The 24477-nt window shown below is 40.2% G+C and overlaps 1 protein-coding gene and 1 pseudogene across 2 annotated transcripts in view; one reads left to right on the top strand and one right to left on the bottom strand.

Moving 5' to 3' along the window:
* myo3b (myosin IIIB) overlaps positions 1-24477 on the bottom strand; it is a 464201-nt gene that overhangs the window by 343412 nt on the left and 96312 nt on the right. For both annotated transcript variants that reach the window (XM_073047270.1, XM_073047271.1), the window contains one exon: positions 18396-18461. In XM_073047270.1, the coding sequence (XP_072903371.1) occupies positions 18396-18461 (66 nt within the window). The remainder of the gene's footprint in view (positions 1-18395; positions 18462-24477) is intronic.
* Positions 8628-18231, top strand: LOC140727432 (coiled-coil-helix-coiled-coil-helix domain-containing protein 2 pseudogene; annotated as a pseudogene).

Genomic DNA, 24477 nt, shown 5'->3' with positions numbered 1-24477 from the left:
GCTATTACAAAGGAAATAGATCTAGGCAAATTGAAAGAGCTTTTGGTGGATAAGTCACCTGGACCAGATGGACTACATCCCAGAGTCCTGAAAGGGGTTGCTGAGGAGATAATGGATGCATTGGTTATGATTTTTCAAGAATCACTTGATTGTGGCATGGCCCTGGAAGACTGGAAGATTGCAAATGTCACTTCACTCTTTACGAAGGGAGGAAGGCAAAAGAAATTAGCCTAACCTCAGTTGTTGGGAAAGTGTTGGAGTCTATTATTAAGGTGAGATTTTGGGGTACTTGGAGACTACTGATAAAATAAGTCAAAGTCAGCATGGTTTCTGTGAAGGGAAATCTTGCCTGACAAATCCATTAGAGTCCTTCGAGGAAATAACAAGTAGGGTGACTAAAGGAGAAGCAGTGTATGTCACCTACTTGAATTTTCAGAAGGCATTTGATAAGGTGCCACATCTGAGGCTGCTTAACAAGATAAAATTATATGGTTACAGGAAAGATACTGGCACAGATAGAGGAGTGGCTGACAGGCAGGAGGCAGCGAGTGGGAATAAATGGGCCTTTTCTGGTTGGCTGCCAGTGACTGGTGGTGTTCCTCACAGGATAGTATTGAGACCGCTGCTTTTCACATTGTTTGGCAATGATTTACATAATGGAACTAATGGCTTTGTGGCAAAGTTTGCAGATGATACTAAAATGGGTGGAGGGGTAGGTAAAGCTGAAGAAGCAATGCGAATGCAGGACAGACAAATTGGAAGAATAGGCAAAATAATGGCAGATGGAATACAGTGTTGGGAAATGTATGATAGCACATTTTGGTAAAAGGAACAAAAGTGCAGACTTTTATCGAACTGAGTAGAAAATTCAAACATCAGAGATGCAAAGGGACTTACAAGTCCTCGTGGAAGATGCGCAGAAGGTTAATTTATGGGCCAGGTCTGTTTATTTTAGCGTGTCGCACCAGACAGTTAGCCATTCTTGCCTGGCGCGTGGTGTCATGATTGGTCTCCTTTCAGATTAACCGGGTCATGATATGAATGTTCCTGACTCGACTCTTGTATTTTTTTATGAGGCCGAGTGGCTAGCTCGACATTCAACCTGGCATGGATGGAAAGCGTGCTCGGGGGTGGCCCAACTCGGATTCGAACTCGGGAGCCTTCACTCCGGGGTCCGGCACTGACGCCACTGCGCCACCAGCCGGCCTAAGTCTGTGGTAAAGAAGGCAAATGCAATGTTCGCATTTCTTTTCCAAAGGGAATAGAATATTAAAAACAAGGAGATAATGCTGAGGCTTTATAAGACACTAATCAGGTCTTACTTGGAGGTATTGTCAACAGTTTTGGGCCCCATATCTTAGAAAGGATGTGTTGTCATTAGAGAGTCCAGAGGAGGTTCACGAGGATAATTCCAGGAATGAAGGGGTTAATATATGAGGAGCGTTTAGCAACTTTGGGCCTATTCTTAGAAGAAAGCAAGTGGATCTCATTGAAACCTACTGAACGTTGAAAGGACTGGATAAAGTGAATGTGGAGAGGATGTTTCCTCTGGTGGGGTTGTCCAGAACTAGAGGGTACAGTCTCAAAACTGAACAAAGATGGAGAGGAATTTTTTTAGCTAGAGAGTAGTGAATCTGTGGAATGTGCCATAGACAGCTGTGGAGGCCAAGGTTGTGGGCATATTTAAAGCAAAAATTGATAGTTTCCTGATTGGTCAGGGTATCAAAAGTTATGGCAAGAAGGCAGGTATATGGGGTTGAATGGGATTCATCATTAGACATGATGGAACAGCAGAGAGTATTCCATTGGTTGAATGGCCTAGTTCTGCTCCTATGTTTTATGGTCTTATGATGTTATGGCACAAGGACTCCCAAGTCCCATTACACCTCACATTTTTGAATTTTCTCTCCATTTAGAAAATAGGCTATGCTTTTATTTCTTTGACCAAAGTGCATGACTGTACACTTCCCAACACAGTATTCCATCTGCCACTTCTTTGTCCATTTTCCTAATTTGTCTAAATCCTTTTGTAGTCTCTTTACTTCTTCAAAACTATTTGCCTCTCCACCTATCTTCACATCATCTGCAAACCTGGCCACAAAGCCATCCATTTCATCATTGACATAACGTAGAGAGATGTGGTACTAACGCAGGCCCCTGTGGAACACTACTAATCACCAGCAGCCAACCAGAAAAGGCTCTCTTTTCCCCACTCTTTGCCTCCTGCCAATCAGCCAATGTTAAATCCATGCTAGTATCTTTCCTCTAATACCTTAGGCGCTGAACTTGTTAAACAGCCTCATGTGTGGCACCTTGTCAAAGCCCTTTTGTAAATCTAAGTACACAGCATTCACTGATTTGCCTTTGCCTACCCTGATTGTTATTTCTTCAAAGAATTCCAACATATATCAGCCTCCACAATCTCTTCGGCCATCTCTCCTAGAAACTTCTGGTCCAGAAAACCTTCAAACCTTTCAGTTTCCTAAGAACCTTCTCTCCAGTTATGACAACTTTACACACCCGACACTTTCAAACTCCTAACATACTGCTAGTTTCTTCCACAGTGAAGACTGATGCAAAATGCTTACTCAGTTCATTCACCACTTCCTTGTATCCCATTACTACCTCTCCAACATCATTTTCCAGTGTTCCGATATCTACTCTCACCTCTCTTTTAACTTTATATATCTGAAGAAACATTTTGCATCCACTTTGATATTATTGACTAGTTTACCTTCCAATTCCATATTTTCCTTCTTTATGACTTTCTTAGTTGCCTTCTGTTGGTTTTGAAAAGCTTCCCAGTCCTCTAATCTCCCACTAATTTTTGCTCTATTATATGCCCTCTCTTTGGCTTTGACTCTTCTTGTCCTGCCTTTGGGATGTAAATATCCTGCACCTTCTGAATTAGCTTCTCCTTCTCAGATTTCAGGCTGAATTCGAACATATTATGATCACCTGCCCCCAAGCTTTCTTTTACCTTAAGGTCTCTAATCAATTCTGGTTCATTGCACAACACCCAGTCCTGAATAGCTGATACCCTAGGGGGCTCAACCACGAGCTGCTCCAAGAAAGCCATCTTGTGGGTATTCAACAAAATCCCCCTCTTGGGATCCAGCACCAACCTAATTTTCCCAATCTACTTGCATGTTGAAATCCCCCATGATTATCATAATACTGCCCTTTTGGCATGCATTTTCTACCTCCCGTTGTAATTTGTAGACCACTTCTTTACTACTGTTTGGCAGTGTGTATATAACCCCCATCAGGGTCTTTTTTTACCCTTGCAGTTCCTTAGCTCTACCTATAATGATTCAGCACTTTCTGACCTTATGTCACCTCTTCATAATTATTTGATTTCATTTTCTTAACCAACAGAGCCACATCACCCCTTCTGCCAACCTGCCTGTCCTTTCAATACAATGTGTATCCTTGAGCACTAAGCTCCCAGCTATTATCTTCTTTCAGCCATGACTCATTGATGTCCACATTATACATGCCAATCTGTAACTATGCTACAAGTTCATCTACCTTATTCCATATACTGCATGCATCAAAATACAACACCTTCAGTCCTGTATTCACTCTTTTCAATTTTGTCCACCTTTTACATTGCAACATCCTGTTGACTGCAATTTTGTTCTTTCATTGGCCTCTCCTTGCTAGCAGTCTCATGAAACACTACCTCTGACTCACTACACTACCTCATCCTCGGCCTGATCACTCCAGTTCCCATCCCCCTGCCAAATTAGTTTAAACTCTCCTGAACAGCTCCAGCAAACCTGCCCACAAGGAATTTGGACCCCTTGGGTTCAGGTGTAACCCATCCATTTTGTACAGGGAGTACCTTCCTCAGAAGGGATCTCAATGATCCATAACTCTGAACCTCTGCCCCCTGCACCAGTTCCTCAGCCACACATTTGTTTGTCAAATCATCCTCATCTTCCCCTCACTGGTGCGTGGCATGGGCAACAATCCAGAGATTACTATCCTTGAGGTCCCGCTTTTCAGCTTTCTACCTCTCTACCTCAAAAATCTCTCTTCAGGGCCTCCTCATCTTTCCTACCTATGTCATTGGTGCCAATATTTACCAAGACTTCTGGCTGTTCACCTACCCCTTCAGAATGCCATGGATCTGATCCAAGACATCCCTGACCCTGGCACCTGGGAGGTAACACACCATCCATGGTATCTCATCTCTCTTCCTCTGACTATAGAATCTCCTATCACCACTGCAGTCCTCTTCACCTCTCTTCTCTTCTGAGCCACAGCACCAGATTTACTGCCAGAGACCCAGTCACTGAAGCTCCTCGCTGGTAGGTCATCCCCCTCAATAGTATCCAAAGTGGTTTTCTTAGCATTGAGGGGAACAGCCACAGAAGTACTCTGCATCCACTGCCCATTTCCTTTCCTTCTCCCGACAGTCACCCAGTTACCTGCCTCCTGCAACCTCGGAGTGACTACCTCCCTGTAGCTCCTATCTCTCACTTCCTCAGTCTCCCATCGAGGCACAGCTCCAGTTCCTTAATACATTTTTGGGGGAGCTACAGCTCGGTATACCTGGCTGGAGGCCTCCCAGATGTCCCACATCTCACACACAGAACAAAACACAGCCCCTGAAACCACTCTCACTGCACTAACAGTACCCTAACAGTCAAGCAGAGCAGATACATTTAGACCTGCCTAATATATGAACTTTGCTGATGTACAATCATAAGTATTACTTTTCCCCTCCATAATTTATGGAATAAATTGTAATTTGTATCTCATCTGGCACTACTGCAGCCAAAATCAGATAATGGATTGAATCTGTGTTATTTCTCTGACAATTCAGCAAGCTGTACAATAAACTCAAAAGCTTCAAGGGACCTTCAAGTATTCACACTGAATGTAATGCTCTCTGTTGCCTGGCTTACAATGAAGAGATCTTTACTTTTAAATGGTGACTATTTAAAGTGCAGATCTATACTTAGTGTTGTAACTTCCTCAGGTTGAAAAGAGTACTTAAAAGCAATCGATCTGTTGTTCAGCTGCTAAATGCCAAAACCAAGCAAACAAACTATATCAAGACTTCAAATATCATACCAAGGAAAGACAGACAATGCTGAGAAGCAAACATTTTAATCTCAGTGATAAAGCGAAGGTAAGCAAACTATTTTTTGAAAGTGTATTATTCAAGCACACATTACACACAGGGCTTTCACATTATGAATATTGCAGTATTACAACAAATATCAGAATCAGTTTTAATATCACCAGCATATATCATGATATTTGTTGTTACATGGCAGCAGTGCAATGCAATACGCAATAATGGAGTAAAAAACTGTGAACTACATAAGCGTGTGCGTGTATATATATATAAAAATAATAGCTAAATTAAAAAAGCAGTTCAACGTCCATTCAGGAATCGGATGGCAGAGGGGAAGAAGCTGTTCCTGAACTGAGTGTGTGTCTTCACACTTCTGTGCTTTCTTCTTGATGGCAAGTGAGAACAACACATGACCTGAGTGGTGAGGGTCTTTAATGACGGACGCCACCTTTTTGAGGCACCTCCTTGAAGATGCCCTGGATAGCACGGAGGCTAGTGCCCATGATGGAGCTGACTAAGTTTACAACTCTGCACCTTTCCCCTCCCCCCCCACCCCCACACCAGATGGTGATGCATTAATACATTTGGAAATCAAGGGTGCTTCAAAGTGCATACACTCATTTACTTCCATTTATAAACTACAAGAAAATATTCGGGGAATATGGCATTAGCGTGCAGAGTGAGTGAGGATTTGTTACTTTTTCAGCAAAATTGGGGAGAAGGCTGTTCATGGCCATTCCTTGCTTCTCAATATTGCCAGTAATTTAATAGTTCTTTAGTAGCAAATTCATTTTATGTAAAAATGCACATGATATATCTACACTCAATTCTGAATAAATTTCTTGACCAGCTACAACATTTTCTTCTCCAACTGAAGAAGTTTAACATTATCAGCTTTGGCATGAAACACTATCACATAATGAGTATGATATTCATGATATTCTCTCGCCCACCCTCTTCAAACAAATTTTACCCCCTCTTTTATCTGTGTTAATTTTTGTGTGTGGCCTTGTGTAACGCTGTGAAGAATGACAAATAACAAATTAAAACAGATGCGTAGCGTTCGATAAATATAGGCACCACCTGCATGATGGCTGTTCGGGTAGCAGAAATTTAACTTTACACAATTCACAAATCATCACCAAATTTATGTGAAAAAAGTAAATAAACACAAAATGTATGTATTTTTTCAACTTGCATTTCTTGGCACATTCACAGGTGACGTGGCTTCATATTACAGAAAATCGTTTTCTAGGAACACAGTCCACACTGCCCTTGCTGCCCCCCCCACCCCCACACCACCCTCCTATAATACAGGAGACGCAAGCAGGTAGAAGTGGGTCAAGGCAATGTGCATTTCAGCTAGAAACTTCATTGTACTGGACCAAACTTACTTGTTATTTACTAGGAAAGTCCAACTTTGGCACACAAGCTATTACTTATTCTTCAAACGAAAACATTGAAACAGAAGAACTGGACATTTATCATAATACTGCTTGTGATGTCTTGACTTGTACCAAACAACTGTTGCTTTTACCTGCCTGGCTATAACACTTGTAATGCCAAGCATTTTGAAATATCTGAGATGATTCTGCACTTAATCATGCTGCTTAAAATCAAAATTTTTCCTTTCCAGACAAATAAATTAAACTATTTGGAATTCAGATTAACAAATCTATCTGACCTGAGATCAGACATCATATTAAACCCAGAGATGTTTTTTAGTGGCTCAAGGTCCTCAGCAATTGATGCACAAGTTCAATGCAGCAATTAAGTAGTTCAGCATAAACTCACCACTCTCAGAGACTAGATGAAGTACCTTCTGACATTATTGAGTAGCATCAAGGCAGTTATTGTATTTAATCCACAAGCTATATCCTTTCAGTGGCAAGAAATGATTCATGGCAGATTATGGAGCTAGACCAATTGTATTTCTGTGATTCATATCACCCAAAAGGCAAAGAATTATGAACTGTCCTGAAATCGCTAAGGAATAAATCAAACAATGAAATTAATGCCCAATTTAACTTGAGGCATCATTATAAAATGTTTTAATATATAGAAAATCATTCATATATATTTTACACTGTACTTCAATTTTGTAAAAACAGCCATCAACATGCATTTCTAACAAATGCACCCATTTCAATGGATTGATTCAGAATAGGTTAATTATCACTATCTTACGTAAAGTGAAAACTATTGTTTTGCAGGTGCAGAAAGTACAAAGAAATAAAATTACTATAAATTACAAAACAAATATATAGTGAAAAAAGGAATACAGATGGTTTAGAAATCTGACGAGGGAGGGGAAGAAGCTTTTCCTGAATTGTTGAGTATGAGTTTTCATGCTCCTGTACCTCCATCCTGTCATGGCTCAAACAATGAGATCTTTACTGATGGATGCCACCATCTTGAGGCTTAAAGATATCCTTCATAGTGGGGAGAGTTGTGCCTCTGATAGAGCTGATTCTACAACCTTTTGCAGACTCTTGCAATTGTATGCTTTAACACTGTCAGAATCAGAATCAGGTTTATTATCACCGGCATGTGACGTGAAATTTGTTAACTTAGCAGCTGCAGTTCAATGCAATACATAATATAGATGAGAAAAGTAAATAAATTTACAAATTAATAACAATAAGTAAATCAATTACGGTGTATGTATATTCAATAGATTTCAGAAACGTGCCAAAAACAGAAATACTGTATATTTTAAAAAGTGAAGTAGTGTCCAAGGGTTCAATGTCCATTCAGAAATCGGATGGCAGAGGGGAAGAAGCTGTTCCTGAATTGCTGAGTGTGTGCCTTCAGGCTTCTGTACCTTCTTCCTGATGGTAACAGTGAGAAAAAGACATGCCCTGGATGCTGGAGGTCCTTAATAATGGATGCTGCCTTTCTGAGACACCGCTTCCTAATAATATCCTGGGTGCTTTGTAGGCTAGTGCCCAAGATGGAACTGACTAGATTTACAACCCTCTGCAACTTCTTTCAGTCCTGTGCAGTAGCCCCCTCCATACCAGACAGTGATGCAGCCTTTCAGAATGCTCTCCATGGTACAACTATATAAGTTTTTGAGTGTATTTGAAGTATAGCCGCTGTCTTGCCTTCCTTATAACCACATCGATATGTTGGGACCAGGTTAAGTCCTCAGAGATCCTGACACCCAGGATCTTGAAACTGCTCACTCTCTCCACTTCTGATCCCTCTATGAGGATTGGTATGTGTTCCTTCATCTTACCCTTCCTGAAGTCCACAATCAGCTCTTTCATTTTACTAACATTGAGTGCCAGGTTGTTCCTGCGGCACCATACCACTAGTTGGCATATCTCACTCCTGTACACCCTCTCATCACCACCTGAGATTTTACCAACAATGGTAGTATCATCAGCAAATTTATAGATGGTATTTCCACTATGCCTAGCCACGTAGTCACGTGTATACAAAGAGTACAGCAGTGGGCTAAGCACACACCCCTGAGGTGCACCGGTGTTGATTGTCAGCTAGGGGGATGTGTTATCACCAATCTACAAAGATGGCGGTCTTGGATCCAATTGCAGAGGGAGGTAAAGAGGTCCAGGTTCTGCAACTTCTTAATCAGGATTGTGGGAATGAGGGTGTTAAATGCTGAGCTATAGTCAATGAACAGCATCCTGACATAGGTGTTTGTGTTGCCCAGGTGGTCTAAAGCCGTGTGGAGAGCCACTGAGATTGCATCTGCCGTTGACCTTTTGTGGCAATTGGCAACTTGCAATGGGACCTGTGCTGCAACCAGTCAGAATGCTCCCAACTGTACATCTGTAGAAATTTGCTGGAGCCTGAAATGGCATACTAATTTTACTCACACTCCAAATGAAGTAGTTACTGACGTGCCTTCAAGATTATGTCAATGTGCTGGGACCAGGACAGATTCTTTGAGGAGTTGGCACCCAGGATCTTTAAGCTGCTCAACCCTTCCAGATACAGGGTTGGCAGTCTGACACCTTGCAATGGTTCACCCTCACGAAGGATGCTTTGACATAGGTCTCTGAAACAGAGATCACAGGTTGCTGTTAAGTTTTGCCCTACAGGAAGTAATTGCATGAAAACCCTGCCTCAGCTGACATGCAACTGATTGAGTCTGTAATTTCATGCAGAATTGCCATTTTACTCATACAATGGTCTTCTATATGTTGCACCTGGACTTCTTGTAGGATTTTCAATCGCCAGTCTTGAATCTCACAGATCTGGCCCTAAGCAGACTGTGAATCTCCTGTCTCATCTCAGGGGTTCTATTTGGGAAAACTCAGTATGTTCTTGAAGGCACACACCCATCCACGTGGGTCTTGATGAAGTCAGTGACAGCTGGTGCATAGTCATTTAGAACCAAATACAAATCCCTGAATATGGTCCAGTCTACCAATTCAGTTAATAATACCAAATTAAAGGTCACGATTATAGAGCCTCCAATTCCATAATGGAAAATAAGTAAGTAACCGTTTTATTTTGCAATGATGGTTTCATTGAATATTCCTACAAAAATGAAGACAAAAATGGATTAATTGATTAAAAAACATGATGCATCAAGTCAAGTGCACAATATATTGGATATATTGGATGGTTACTGATTGTGAATGTCACCATTTATTAACAATTGTCACTGAAGAGGATTGCTTGCCTTCAAACATGTTACTTATTTTAAAGAAAAAAAAAATTGCTTCCAGGGCGCAATCAAAAGGCGACTTATGCAAGCAGCTCTGATGGGTACCATCAAAGATTCCCATTTCAGTCTGCACAGCTGAGAACCACAACTACATCCAAGGTCTGTAGAGTTAGTACCATCATTTTAATGTGATTATCACGACATAAAATCAGAACTGGAATGGATTCCTCTGGTTGCTGGTACGCTTCCCCTTTAAGACAGCAGAACAGAGATTGTCGAGCTGGACTAAAGGTTCAATTAAGAAATCAAGGCTTTCGTTTCCCAATACCAACCATCTTGCTGGAAAACATACAATCCATGGTAAATAAAACTGAAGATCTCAGGCTAGGGTGTTGTATCATAGGGACATTGATACCACTTGTGTCTTTTGTTTTGCAGAATCTTGATTAAGCACTTCAGTTCTGGACACAGTGATTCAGATTGATGGGTTCACAATACATCACCAAGATAGGACTGTTGAGTCTTTCAAGGGCAGAGGAGGAGCAGTGTGCTTCATGATCAACTCCTTCTGGCGTATGAATGTGGTAGTGCTGTCCCACTCTTGTTCACCAGACCTGGAACACATCCCGATCAAGCGTCGTCCATTTTACCTGCCACGGGAGATTTCAGCGATCATTTTGGTAGCGATGTATGTCCTACCTCAGGCCTATATCAAGCAGGCTCTAGACAAACTGAGTGATGTGATCAACATGAAACAGCACATCTTGTGTCTTAACTGGCTAGCTTGAAAAAAATCTCTAAATAGTTATTACCAACAGATCATTTGTCATACCAGAGGAGCCAACACACTGGACCACAGTTACATCTCCATCAAGAATGCTTACTGTACCATCCCACACCCACACTTCGGGAAGTCTGATCACCTGGCTGTACTTCTACTCCCTGAGAATAGGCTGAGACTGAAGACTGCAGCACCAGTAGTGAGGACCAAAGAGGAAGATGCAGGAGCATTTAATGGAATGCTTTGAATCAGTGGACTGGACTGTATTCAGGAATTCATCTCCAAGTCTGAATGAGTACAACAGAGCTATCACTCATCCACCTGTATGGATGAGTGTATGCCTTTAAGACCTTAACTGTACATACCCAAACCAAAAGCCGTGGATGACCAAAGGGTTCATCATCTGCTGAGGACTAGGCTGTGGCATTTAAGTCAGAAGACCCAGGTCTATACAAGAAAACCAGGTATGACTTATGGAGGGCTACTTCAAAAGCTAAGGAGCAATTCTGAGCGAGGTTGGATGCACATCAACTCTGGCAGGGTTTGCAGGCCACTATTTCCTACAAAGCAAAGCCCAACATCATGAATGGCAGTGATGCTTCACTACCAGATGAGCTTAATGCCTTTTACGCTCGCTTTGAAAGGGAAAATAAAACTACAGTAATGAGGATCCCTGCAGCAAATGATGACCCTGTGACCTCTGTCTCAGAGACCGACATCAGCTGTCTTTCAGGAAGGGGAGCCTTCGTAAGGCAGCAGGCCCAGATGGAGTACATGGTAAGGCTCTGAAAACCTGTGCCAACCAACTGGCGGGGGTGTTCAAAGATATTTTCAGACTTATTGCTTTAGTCAGAAGTTCCCACCTGCTTCATAAGGCATCAATTATACCATGCCCAAAAGAGCTTTGTGAGCTGCCTTAATGACCATCATCTAGAAGCACTCACATCTACAGTAATGAAATGTTTTGAGAAGTTGGTTATGGCTGGAATCAACTCCTGCCTCAGCAAGGACATGGACCCACTGCAATTTGCCAATCGCCACAATAGGTCTATGGCAGATGCAATCTCACTGGCTTTCCACGCAGCCTTGGATCACCTGGACAATACAAATACCTATGTCAGGATAATGTTTATTGACTACAGCCCAGCATGTAACACAATCATTCCTACAGTTCTGATTGAAAAATGCCAGAACCTGGGCCTCTGTACCTCCCTCTGCAACTTCCTAACCAGAAGATCACGATCTGTGCAGATTGGAAGTAACATCTCCAACTCGCTGACAATCAACACAGGGATGTGTGATTAGCCCACTGCTGTACTCTGTCCATACCCATGACTGTGTGGCTAGGCACAGCTCAAATGACACCTGTAAGTTTGCTGATGATACAGTCATTTTTGGCAGAATCTCAGATGGTGATGAAAGACCACCCGGGAGTGAGATATACCAACTAGTTGAGCGGTGTCACAGCAACAAACTTGTGCTCAACTTCAGTAAGACCAAAGAACTGATTGTGGACTTCAGAAAGGGTAAGATGAGGGAGTACACACCAGTCCTCAGAGGGATCAGAAGTGAAGAGGGTGATCAATTTCAAGTTCCTGAGTGTCAATATCTCGGAGGACCTAACCTGGACCCAATATATCGAAGGTATAAAGAAGGGAAGACAGTGGCTATATTTCATTAGGAGTTTGAGGAGATTTGATATGTCACTAAAGACATTCACAAGTTTCTAGATGTACTGTAGAGAGCATTCTAACTGAATGCATCACCATCTGGTATGGATTGTGGGGGGGTGGGGTGGCGGAGAAGCAAGATGCAGAGAGCTGTAAAATTATTTAGCCCACTTTTGGCTCCATAGTATCCAGAGCATCTTCAAGAAGCAATGTCTCAGAAAGGCAGCGTCCATCATTAAGGACTCCCATACACGTTTCCTCTAAGATGTGCGCATGTACACTTACGCACACATCTTTTGCTACTAGCGGACAAAGGAATTTAAATTGCGCACAAAAGGTGGTCACCCTCTGCCTCATTGGCACGTTAAGTACATTTCACAATGGTACACAATCACATTTCCTTTTCCAGTTTCTGATGCAAACAGTTTTGACAATATGGAGTTTGCAATAATTTGTCTGAAGATTTTAGAACTGGCTTATTTATTCTGGGTTTTTTTGTAGAAATTATTAAATCTCTATGTTAACTTCAAAAGAAGCAAAGGGGGTGAAGGGCAAAGGAAATGATAGTTCATTTTAAAGTAGAATGGCTTAATGAAACAATAGTGTAGCATTCCCGTGCAGGGTGTAGAAACTCTGAACTAAACACCAAGTTAAACCATAGCCAATGAGGACAGGATCGCAATAAGATTAACCGTTTACTGTTCACTCTTCCACATTAACGTATGGTGAAAACTGTTGATAAAACAATACAAAATATATACAGTATTTGTTTCCTTCTTGACATCACATTTGCATCATAAATACTTGCAAAAGTAAAACTACAACAAACTGTATTACATTAAAGTCTCATTAAAGTACAACATACAGTCAGAATCTATCAACACCATCAACAACTTTAAATACACTTCAACACAAACTTTCCAGCAACGCTTTCAATAGCACAAAATAAACTTTATCAACCGTCATTTCTTTTAACAGAATCAGCCGTTAACATTTTTACTTCAACATATCGACTGACATATGAACTTACGGCGTTGCTTCTATGATGTTTCTTAGTGTGTAGAAATGGGACTTTTCTCACATTGATCCTGCACACACAAGCCCCAGCCTTCCCGTTTCTCCAAACCGGAATTTACCCACAAGATGCAGCGAAACCGGGTGTGATGTCATCACATGCCGCGAAACATCACAGATAATGACTTGACCTTCAACAACTGCAACGTAGTTATCAACCTTAACTTTAGCTAGAAAATAGTTACAAACGAATTACTAAAGCGAAAATGTAATAAAGCTAAATAAATGCCTTAAGGGCAACACAAATAGAAACTGCTACACCAAAAGCTCATGACGGCAGGAATGTGCAGCTACAAGAAATATTTATGTACAATCCAGAAACTGGTGTTACCTGTGTGTATTGTTACGATGCAAAAGTTGCTGGAGAATTTGCAAGTGGGAAGAAGTGGAGTGATATTTGGAAACTTGACTTTATAAAGCGTCATTCAGCAAGTAAATCACATATGGACAGTGTGCAAAAGCTCCAGTGAAAAAATCCTTCATTACCCACTACAGGCATGCTACATACGTTTTGTGAGAGTGCAGATGAAAAAGAGTGAAAATGATCAAACCCATAAGAGTTTGAACTTCTTATTGATAGTGTTTTGCTAGCTGTTAAAATGAATAACTCTTTCTATAAAATTCAGTGCGCACTTGTTGTTGTTACTGAGCAAAAAATTGCACAGCACAAGATTTTTGCACACACTGGTCATTACAAACTAGAGGGAACATTGCCCACCACCCAGAACATGCCCTCTTCTCATTGCTACCATCAGGAAGGAGGTACAGAAGCCTGAAGGCACACACTCAGTGATTCTGGAACAGCTTCTTCCTCTCTGCCATGTGATTTTTGAATGGACTTTGAACATGAACATTACCTCACTATTTTTTTTTAATTTCCTACTTCTTTTGCACTACTTATTTAAGTTAATGCATATATGTGTGTGCGTACATACACATAAGCACACACTAATTCACAGATATTTTTCTCTCTGTTATCATGTACTGCGTTGTACTGCTGCCGCAAAGTTAACAAATTTCACGACATATGCCGGTGATATTAAACCTGATCTGTAAGTGAATACTGGAAAGTCATATTAAGCAGAGCAAAATCTATATGGCATTAAAGGGTAGTTATAACGTATATAAGATGCATGATAATAACAAATCATGCACAATTAGCACAGTTAATCTAGTAATGTTGCTTTGAACTCTAATTGAGAGAAATCCACATTTATTTGCAAGCACTAGAGGTAGGACCATATCAGACAAGCAAGGGAACATCTCTACCATTCTAGTTTGCACATTACAGACAGTTTACTCTGGTTATTCAATTACACAATACAATCCAGTAATAAATTATCAAACCAGCAAAGTGCAAACCTAGCTCTTGAGTTTGGTTACAAATGATTAGAAGCAACTGGATGCACAAATTTATTTTCAACCCTCTCTCAGAAAGAAGAGCAAAGAACCAAACTGTACAGGAAAACAGATCTATCCTGCACATTTCTGCTTCTTCGGTCTTCTTCTGCATGAGCATAGTGTTATTCATCATTTTGCCGTTTGGCAAGAACCCAACGGGGGGACTGAGTTTGGGAAGGTTCCTGCACTACTCAGCTGCATGAGCAGTGGCTCCCAATGTAGCATTATCTGGCACAAGCCCATGTAATTTCTGAAATCAGAAGAATCTATATTCCAGACTTACATTGTGAAATATTTTATCCTTTATTGAAAAAGTCCTGCTCCTTCTGAATCCATTTGAACTTACATATCTAAACTTTATTTGGCCATTAGGTGTGGGAACGAGGTAGATGATCAATTTTTGGTCTGCACCCGGACCAGAACGAAGGAGCTCTCTAAAAGCCCAGTACAGAGACATCCACAAAAGGATCACTCTGCCCACTTCCGTGTCTTTCATAATCTCGTCCTAACTGGGAGCACGTGGTATATGGGCTCAAGGACATGCAGAAGCAGAGGGCACTACTGTACACACACTGCAATTCATTCTGATGGCCTACGGTCATACAGCATGGAAACAGGCAATTTGAACCATTGAAATCTCACTGACTCTTACGCCAGTCCCATTTTATTCCTTCCAAATTTCATGTTGAAAGGTCATCAACCTGAAGAGTCAGTTACCTCTCCACTCCCCCACCCCCCACAATGTTATTGCTCAACATTGAGTATTTCTAATCTCTTATTTTCACCCCTTGCTCCCATCACCACCCATCTTTCCAGTATCAGAAGAATTCGACCTTGGTGATTATGAATAAACACTTACTAAAGATTTATTAAAACTTCTTCCACTGCCTTTGTAGCTCAGCTTAGATTATTTTATCTGATCCTTGATCCAGACAGTAAGCCCATCATAAATGTAGCTAACCAATGCTATATTGTTAGAAGTAACCACTTCAAACCTCATGGATATCAAACTCCATCTTGACAGTAAATTTTGTCATATGTTACTATAATTCTACTAAATTCTTTATTTTACAACAACAGATCTAGCAATCTAAAACTATAAACAGAAACATTGGAAATAACTCAGCAGCTTCTGTGAAAACAGAAATAGTTAACAATTCAGGCAAATGACCTTTTAATCAGAACAGAAAAGAAGTGAGAAATCAAACGTGTTTTAAGTTGGGGAGGGATAATGAGATGACAGGGAATGTCTGCAAGAGATTGAAGACCAAGACAGTCTGAACGACTCGTGGTTGCAGTCAGCTGAGAAAGGTTTATAAAGGGTTATAAATCACAGCCAATCTCTCTGGAGGAGAGACAACATGAGATGAATGTGAACAGGGACAGGAATGGAATCTTGTGACTGTGAGGTAGAAACTGCAGACACTCAAAACTGCATTTGCTGAAAATACGAAATAAAAACAGAAAAAGCTGGATATATTCAGGCAGCGGTGGTAGGGGGGAATGGGGTTAAGGTTGAAAGTTGAAGACCTTTCAGCAGAACTAGCTGGTTCTGGTATAAACTAGATTGGGGCAGATTATGCATGATTTAATCCATCCAACCTTGAATGGCAGTGTACATTTAAATAATTGAAGTGCTCTATTAGCATTCATCCTCAATGATGGGGGAACCAGCATGTGAATGTAAAAGATTATAATGATGTATTCACAACCATCTTTAACCAGAAGTGCCAAATTAATGATCCATCTGGACCTCTTCAGCTTTCAATACAGCAAGAAGAAGCAGATGAAAGCACTGGATTCAGCAAAGTCTGAAGGGCCCCAACATAATTTCAGCTATCAGACCAAAGCTCTCATGCTTGAACCAGCTGGTTAGGTTGTGCAAGGGACCCTGCAGGTGGCAGTGCTCCCCTTGTGCTTGTGACTGACTCTTGTGGATAGAGTTTGCAGATTTCAGAGATGCTAGCAGAATAATCTTTGCATGGAACTGCAGTAGGGACCTCCAACAAGCATTGGGAAGGGGGAGGTATGTGTCTAATCACCTGCCCTCGAAGTTCACTGCCACTAGCATCATCAAGAACTCAATAATCTCAGGATTATCATTGACCAGAAAATCAACAGGCCAACCCAGAAATATTGTGTTTATAAAAGCTGGTCAGAAGTTGAACAATGTGCTGTAAATGACTTTGCCTCTCATTACCCAAACCCCTCTCACCATCCTCAAGGCACATTAGCAATGTGAAAAAGCAAAATTTACATAACAACACACACAAAATGCTGGAGGAACTCAGCAGGCCAGGCAGCATCTGTGGAAAAAAGTAAACAGTTGATGTTTTGGGCTGAGACCCTTCATCAGAACCCCTGTTTACTCTCTTCCATAGATGCTGCCTGGCCTACTGAGTTCCTTCAGCATTTTTTGCATGTTGTTTAGACTTACAGCATCTGTAGATTTTCACTTGTTTGAGAATATACTTAAACTCATTGAATGCAGGGCCATGAATATTCAAGAAGCCAAAATGTTTTTCATGCACACCAAAGCAGTACACTAAACTCGATAACATCAATTTTGTTATTTTCGGACTGAGAATGAGTTGCTTCCACTCTTCCCCAAGGAGCAGAAAAAAACCCATGTGTGATTTTTTTTTAAATGTGGATGGCCGATGCAACCAAATACCACAACAACTTGGCAGACTGGGATCTTTGACCAAGATCATTAAAACCTAGTTTAACTGTTACTCACCTATCACGGGTATGCTTTGTCTAGCATCCACAAAATGCATTGCAGTTACCCTTTGAGGCTCCTTTAACTGTACCTCATAAAATATTTCATTTATTTAGAGAAAGTGATATTTAATTTTCTATTTTAGTGATGATGTAAAGACGAAATCTGATTGGCTGTCATTTTTTAATCAAAATTCAATGCTACAAACTAAACTGAACCCTGGGTTGAAGAAAATACATACTGTGGGATCACGAGAGGCATTGTGCAGTTGCTGCCGCACTGCTGCAGTCGAGTCCTTCAGAGCCGTCGCCATGCCCCGCGGAAGCCGCAGCCGAGCGAGCCGCTCCCCCTGCTCACCCTCCTCCAGCTGCTGTCACTCCTCCAACTGTGCAGCCCCGGCAGCCGGGCCTAATGGCGCAGATGGCAAGCACGGCGGCAGGAGTGGCGGTGGGCTCAGCAGTGGGTCACGTCATGGGGAGCGCACTGACCGGGGCCTTCAGTGGTGGAAGTGGCTCGGAGCCCGCCAGGGCAGATGTCACCTACCAGGAGCCTCCAGTGGCAGCCCCCCCGCCCCCCAGCCCAACCTCATCCCCAAGACTTCAGACCCTGCCAGTATGAAATGAAAGAGTTTCTGGAGTGTGCCCAGAACCAGCATGACCTAACCCTCTGTGACGGTTTCAATGAGGTGCTGAAGCAATGTCGCTCTGCACACGGTATATATTGAAGTGGGAGTTGCCTGTCTAAGGATTGTGAAGATTCCTGTTGTGTCCATTTAATTTTAGTGATGAGGCTACAGAGACCAGAGTAATGTATGATTGTTAAAATGTGAATAAAATGTTCTGTATAGTAGTTTTTGCCTCTTGTAAACTGAGTGAATGGGCAAAAATAAAATTCACAAGGCCTGTGGCTGGCATTTTCCCAGGTCAGCTGCCTTGATATAGAACTGGATACCTATTGGGAATTGTAGTAATTAAATAAAGAACGCAAAGTGAAAAAAAAAAGAAAATACATACTGTGAAATGAAGTTGTTGAATCCTTTACACCATTTTTCTGGGTGCAATAAAGTAGGCGGTGGATTTCTGAAAGAGAAAAACCACAATCAGAGGGCAACTTAAGTAGAACTTATGAAGTTGTTTTGTAAGGTTAGATTTATTTCTTCATCTGCATGTCTTTTGACTCCAGAGTTACATATTGCTCAATGTGCAATCTCAATCTGAAATGAAAGCAAAATAAAAATAAAAAATACTGAAGGAAATAAATAAGCAATTTTCCACCAAGAGAAATGTAGTGGGTTGATAAATTTTCAGAAGCTCAACATATTTTTGATTATTTTACTGATGTGCATGCGCATGTATTAATATGCACCTTGGTTATGACATCAGTAATGTAAGACTATAACCAGTGAGGCTAATCAAAATACTCAAATAAATTTCAATGCTACCTAAGCCAAAAAACTTTATTATTGAAAATCAGCATAAATGAATATTGCTGCAGTATTTCAAATAACATGCACACCTTTGCTCACCCCATTTTCAAGAAGACATTGATTAATAGCTTAACTCAGACTGAAGTGAAAGTAATAAGTATGGTTGCCCATAAGCTATAACTTATGAGAAAACTCATAACTGAACTTATTTTCAATGCAGTAAAAAAGCTGAAAAAAATCATTGCCTAGATTATAGAAGTCTGGGACATGAATAATAGAGATGCAAATCAGGGATTTTAAACTATGTTCAAATGGTGAATAAATGCAAAATGTACTCCAAAATGAGACTAAAATAATCTGTCATAAATGCAAAATAAGCTACTATTACTTGATTAATTCATTTAATAGTGAACTAGATAAAAATCTTGTGAAGAATGATAATAGCAATTGTCATGATAAGTGACTAATAAAATACTCTGAATCATGATGAATTTTTATGCTTCTGGCCTCGTGGAAATGTCAAATGTGAAACAAAGTGGTACGGGTCAAATAATATAAATTGTAGTTTCAGGGTAACATCACGGGGTATCATTAAACAACTATCACGGGATCAAACAGATAATTCACAAACTATCATTTTACCTGCATCCACATTTTTTCTCTCCTGCATCTAGACAAAATGAACTACCCATAGAACAGCATTCAGAAAGCCTGCTGCGTTTTCTATTAATTTAAATAGAAGCAAATATGGGAAAATTCACTTATGTACAAGTAATCTTTCTCCATTCTATACTTCATATGCAATGACCAAACAATCTGATATACCTCGGCATGGTTGAATCAATTGTAGACTAAATCTCAAAAGGTTTAGTAAAGGGAAAAGCTTGACTGTTCTTCATCTTAGGCACTGAGTGCTGACTTTCTCTTACTTCCAGTAAAATGTCGATGTTCCCTTTGCCTCCACAACTCACTGGTTTTTCTCCAGCAGTTTGCTTTTTTTTTGCTAAAAATTTTGAAGCGCAGTCAGTCAAGAGTCTTTGCTTCCCCGAGGGTGGAAATGTCAAGTGCTAGAGAGCATAACTTTATGGTGAGGGGGGATATGTTTAAAGGATATTAGTGAGGCAAGTTGTTTTATTTTGAGTTGTAGGTATCTGTAATGCTTTCTTAGGGGAGAAAGCAGTGAAGAAAGGAGGCATTTAGACATACCCATAAACAGTGAATTAAAAAAGCTAAAATTTGGATTCTGAGATAGTGGGATCTTCAGGAAGAGATAGAGATGGTTCAACAATAAGATTATTTCCATAGCACTGACAATGGAAATGTACTGAATACTGAGAAGAACCAACTATGGTGGTCCAGACCAGTTAGTGTTACGTCACTTGTGACGACAGATATTTTAATGTAAATTGGGGAAATGACAATATTCCCATCCAAGCCGTTTATTGAGTCAGTTCACCCCACTAACCTTTCAAGGGAATGGGAATGAAGTGTTCCATCTAAATTATGCTCAGCATGGAAGATTCCTGAGTCACCATTTGAAGCAGGATGGTCAGCACAAATTAGAAAGAAGCTTACTTATTTGATTAGATTTCATAAGATTGAGAGTCAGTTTTGAGGACATCAGCGATAGTTTCCTTCCATCAATATGATTGTAATGCCGTCTCATATGGATCATAAAGCAGATGACAGCCATTGTGGAAAGTCTGGAATGGTGATTCTATACAACTTATTGCCTTTTTATTCTACAGGTCAACTCTACTAATTTAGGCACACCTGGGTCACTACCGAAAAAAATACCGTAATTGCTGGTTCCACAATCATTAAAACATTAGCACAGAACAGTACAGCTCAGGAACAGAGCTTCAGTCCATAATGTTATGCTGAACTATTTAAATTAGTAATTAAATGCCCAACTAAATTAATCTCTTCTAACTACACAATGTCCATATCCTTCCATTTCCTGCACATTTATGTATCCAAGCGCTTCTTCAATGGTTCTATTACATATCCCTTCTTTATCACCTTATCAACCTGTGTGGACACTTTCAGAAACATAGAAACAGACAAAACCTACAGCACAGTACAGGCCCTTCGGCCCACAAAGTTGTGTCAAACATGTCCCTACCTTAGAAATTTCTAGGCTTACCTATAGCCCTCTATTTTACTAAGCTCCATGTACCTATCTAAAAGCCTCTTAAAAGACCCTATCGTATCTGCCTCCACCACCGTTGCCGGCAGCCCATTCCACGCACTCACCACTCTCTGAGTAAAAAACTTACCCCTGACATCTCCTCTGTACCTATTCCCCAACACCCACCTGTGTCCCAAAGGTAAAGAAGTTTCAGTGTTAGAGATAAAAAGTAAAATATCATCAGCGTATAATGAAATTTTATGAGTCATACCTTCCCTTAGTATACCAGAAATGTCCTTAGATTCTCGAAATGCTATTGCTAAGGGTTCTATAGCTAAAGCAAAAACTTTATAGCTGAAACTTCTTTACCTTCGGTTCTTCCTTTAATTTCCCAGTTTAGTTCTTTTTCAGGATATAAACTGAACTTACATAAAAGTGAGCTATTTTCTTTAAATGACCTAATGTCATCAAATGCCAAATTTCCGTTCCAAGTTGTTACAAGTCAATTTACATATCTAGGTGTAACAATTACTAAAAACTTCAAGAATTTATTTAAAGAAAACTTAAACCTCTTATTGAATTATGTGAAAAAGACGCTTTCTAAATGGTTCCCTCTTTCTTTATCCCTAATTGGCCGAATTAATTCGATTAAAATGAAGATTCTTCCTAAATTTTTATATCTTTTTCAGGCCTTACCTATTTTTATTCCTAAAACCTACTTTGATTCTTTAGATTCAATTTTAACATCTTATATTTGGAATAATAAGCAAGCTTGTTTAAGTAAAGTTTACCTACAAAGAAATAAAGAGATGGGTGGACTAGCCCTACCAAATTTTAGGTTTTACTATTGGGCTGCCAATATAAGGAATATTACTTTCTGGTCTTATTATATTTATCATAAAGATTGCCCATCATGGGTCTCCTTAGAAGTTAATTCTGTAAAAAATTCCTCTATTGTCTCTCTTCTTGGATCATATTCTTCTTTTTCAGCAAATAAAATAACAGATAACATAATTTTAAGCAAACTTTAAGGATTTGGTCTCAATTTAGGAAATTTTTTGGTTCAGCGAATTTTTCATTATCATCTCCCATTCTCCTTAATTATTTTTTTTATCCCTTCCATGACTGACAAAGTCTTTAAGGATTGGGATGAACACAAAAAAGTGTTTTTGGGACCTGTTTATCTCAGGATCTCTTGCTTCATTTGACCAATTGTCAACTAAATTTGCACTCCCAAAAACACATTTTTACAGATACCTTCAAATTAGAAATTTCTTACGTTCCCAATTAACTACTTTTCCTATAGGTCCTGATAAAAATTTACTGGACGATCTTTTAAATTTAAAACCTTTTGTTAATGGTTCTATTACCGGTATCTATAACTTGTTGATTGAATCTAGACAAGACTTTTTAGATAAAATAAAAAAAGCTTGGGAGGATGACCTAAATTGTCAGATTTCTGATGATAGGTGGAATAAAATTCTTAAACGGGTTAATAAATCATCTTTCTGTGCTCGTCATTCTCTTCTACAATTTAAAGTACTTCATAGAGCTTACATTTCTAAACAGAAGCTGTCCAGTTTTTATCCGAATGTTTCTCCACTTTGTAATAAATGTAACTCTGCTGATGCCTCTTTAATTCATATGTTTTGGTTTTGCCCTAAAATTGAAAAGTTTTGGCGGGAAGTATTCCATACCTTCTCACAACTTTTTAGGGTCCAATTTGACCCAAATCCCCTTACTGCCTTGTTTGGTATTATTGCAGATGAAGATATAACTTTAAATACTTCTAACCTACAGGTTTTAGTTTTTACCTCTCTTTTAGCAAGGAGAGCAATCTTGCTTAAATGGAAGGAGTCTACCCCTCCTACACATCTTCAATGGCTACGTGATATTATGTTTTATTTAAATTTAGAAAAGATCCGCTGCTCAGTCTTAAATTCGAAACAATCTTTTTATGATATCTGGGGACCTTTCCTAAATTACTTTTCCAATTTATAAAGTTTAACAGTGCACAGACTTTTATGTATATTTTTATCTTCTCTTCTTAAGTGAATATGTTTTCGTTTCTAATTTATCCATTATCATCCATCAGCTTTTTTCTTTGGTAGTTGGTAGGGGGCTGACTTTTTTTTAGATAAAAAAAATTTTTTATGATGTATGACCTATCTTTAAATTTTTGATTACAGAGTGGTATACCTTTATGTGTTATGCTATAACATTTTGATCAATTTTATCACAATATATGAATGTACACAAGTTATGTTGAGATGTATCTATGTGTTGCACTCTGTAAATTTTGTTTTTTTTCTTCTGAATAAAAATATTGTAAAAAGAAAGAAACCTGTGTCCCCTTGTGGCAACCATTTCAGCCCTGGGAAAAAGCCTCTGACTATCCATACGATCAATGCCTCGCATCACCTTGTACACCTCTATCAGGTCACCTCTCATCTTCCTACGCTTCAAGGAGAAAAGGCCGAGTTCACTCAACCTGTTCTCATAAGGCATGCTCCCCAATCTAGGCAAAATCCTTGTAAATCTCCTCTGCACCCTTTCTATGGCTTCCACATCCTTCCTGTAGTGAGGCGACCAGAACTGAACACAGCACTCCAAGTGGGGTCTGATCAGGGTCCTATATAGCTGCAACATTACCTCTCGGTTCCTAAATTCAATTCCACGATTGATGAAGGCCAATATACCATACACCTTCTTAACCACAAAGTCAACCTGCGCAGCTGCTTTGAGCGTCCTATGGACTCAGACCCCAAGGTCCCTCTGATCCCCATACTGCCAAGAGTCTTACCATTAATACTATATTCTGCCATCATATTTGACCTACCAAAATGAACCACTTCACACTTATTTGGGTTGAACTCCATCTGCCACTTCTCAGCCCAGTTTTGCATCCTACCAATGTCCCGCTGTAACCTCTGTCTGCCCTCCACACTACCCACAACACCACCAACCTTTGTGTCATCAGCAAACTTACTAACTCATCCCTCCGCTTCCTCATCCAGGTTATTTATAAAAATCACAAAGAGTAAGGGTCCCAGAACAGATCCCTGAGGCACACCACTGGTGACTGACCTCCATGCAGAATATGACCCGTCTACAACCACTCTTTGCCTTCTGTGGGCAAGCCAGTTCTGGATCCACAAAGCAATGTCCTTTTGGATCCCATGCCTCCTTATTTTCTCAGCAAGTCTTCCATGTGGTACCTTATCAAATGCCTTGCTGAAATCCATATACACTACATCTACTGTTCTTCCTTCATCAATGTGTTTAGCCACATCCTCAAAAAGTTCAATCAGGCTCGTAAAGCACAACCTGCCCTTGACAAAGCCATGCTGACTACTCCTAATCATATTATACTTCTCCAAATGTTCATAAATCCTGCCTCTCAGGATCTTCTCCATCAACTTACCAACCACTGAGGTAAGACTCACTGGTCTATAACTTCCAGGGCTATCTCTACTCCCTTTCTTGAATAAAGGAAGGACATCCACAACGCTCCAATCCTCTGGAACCTCTCCCGTTG

This window comes from Hemitrygon akajei, chromosome 5 (assembly GCF_048418815.1).
Source record: "Hemitrygon akajei chromosome 5, sHemAka1.3, whole genome shotgun sequence".
NCBI classification, from domain to species: domain Eukaryota; kingdom Metazoa; phylum Chordata; class Chondrichthyes; order Myliobatiformes; family Dasyatidae; genus Hemitrygon; species Hemitrygon akajei.
The sequence above is the reverse complement of the archived record's forward strand: the minus strand, read 5'-3'. Positions and strand labels throughout refer to the sequence as shown.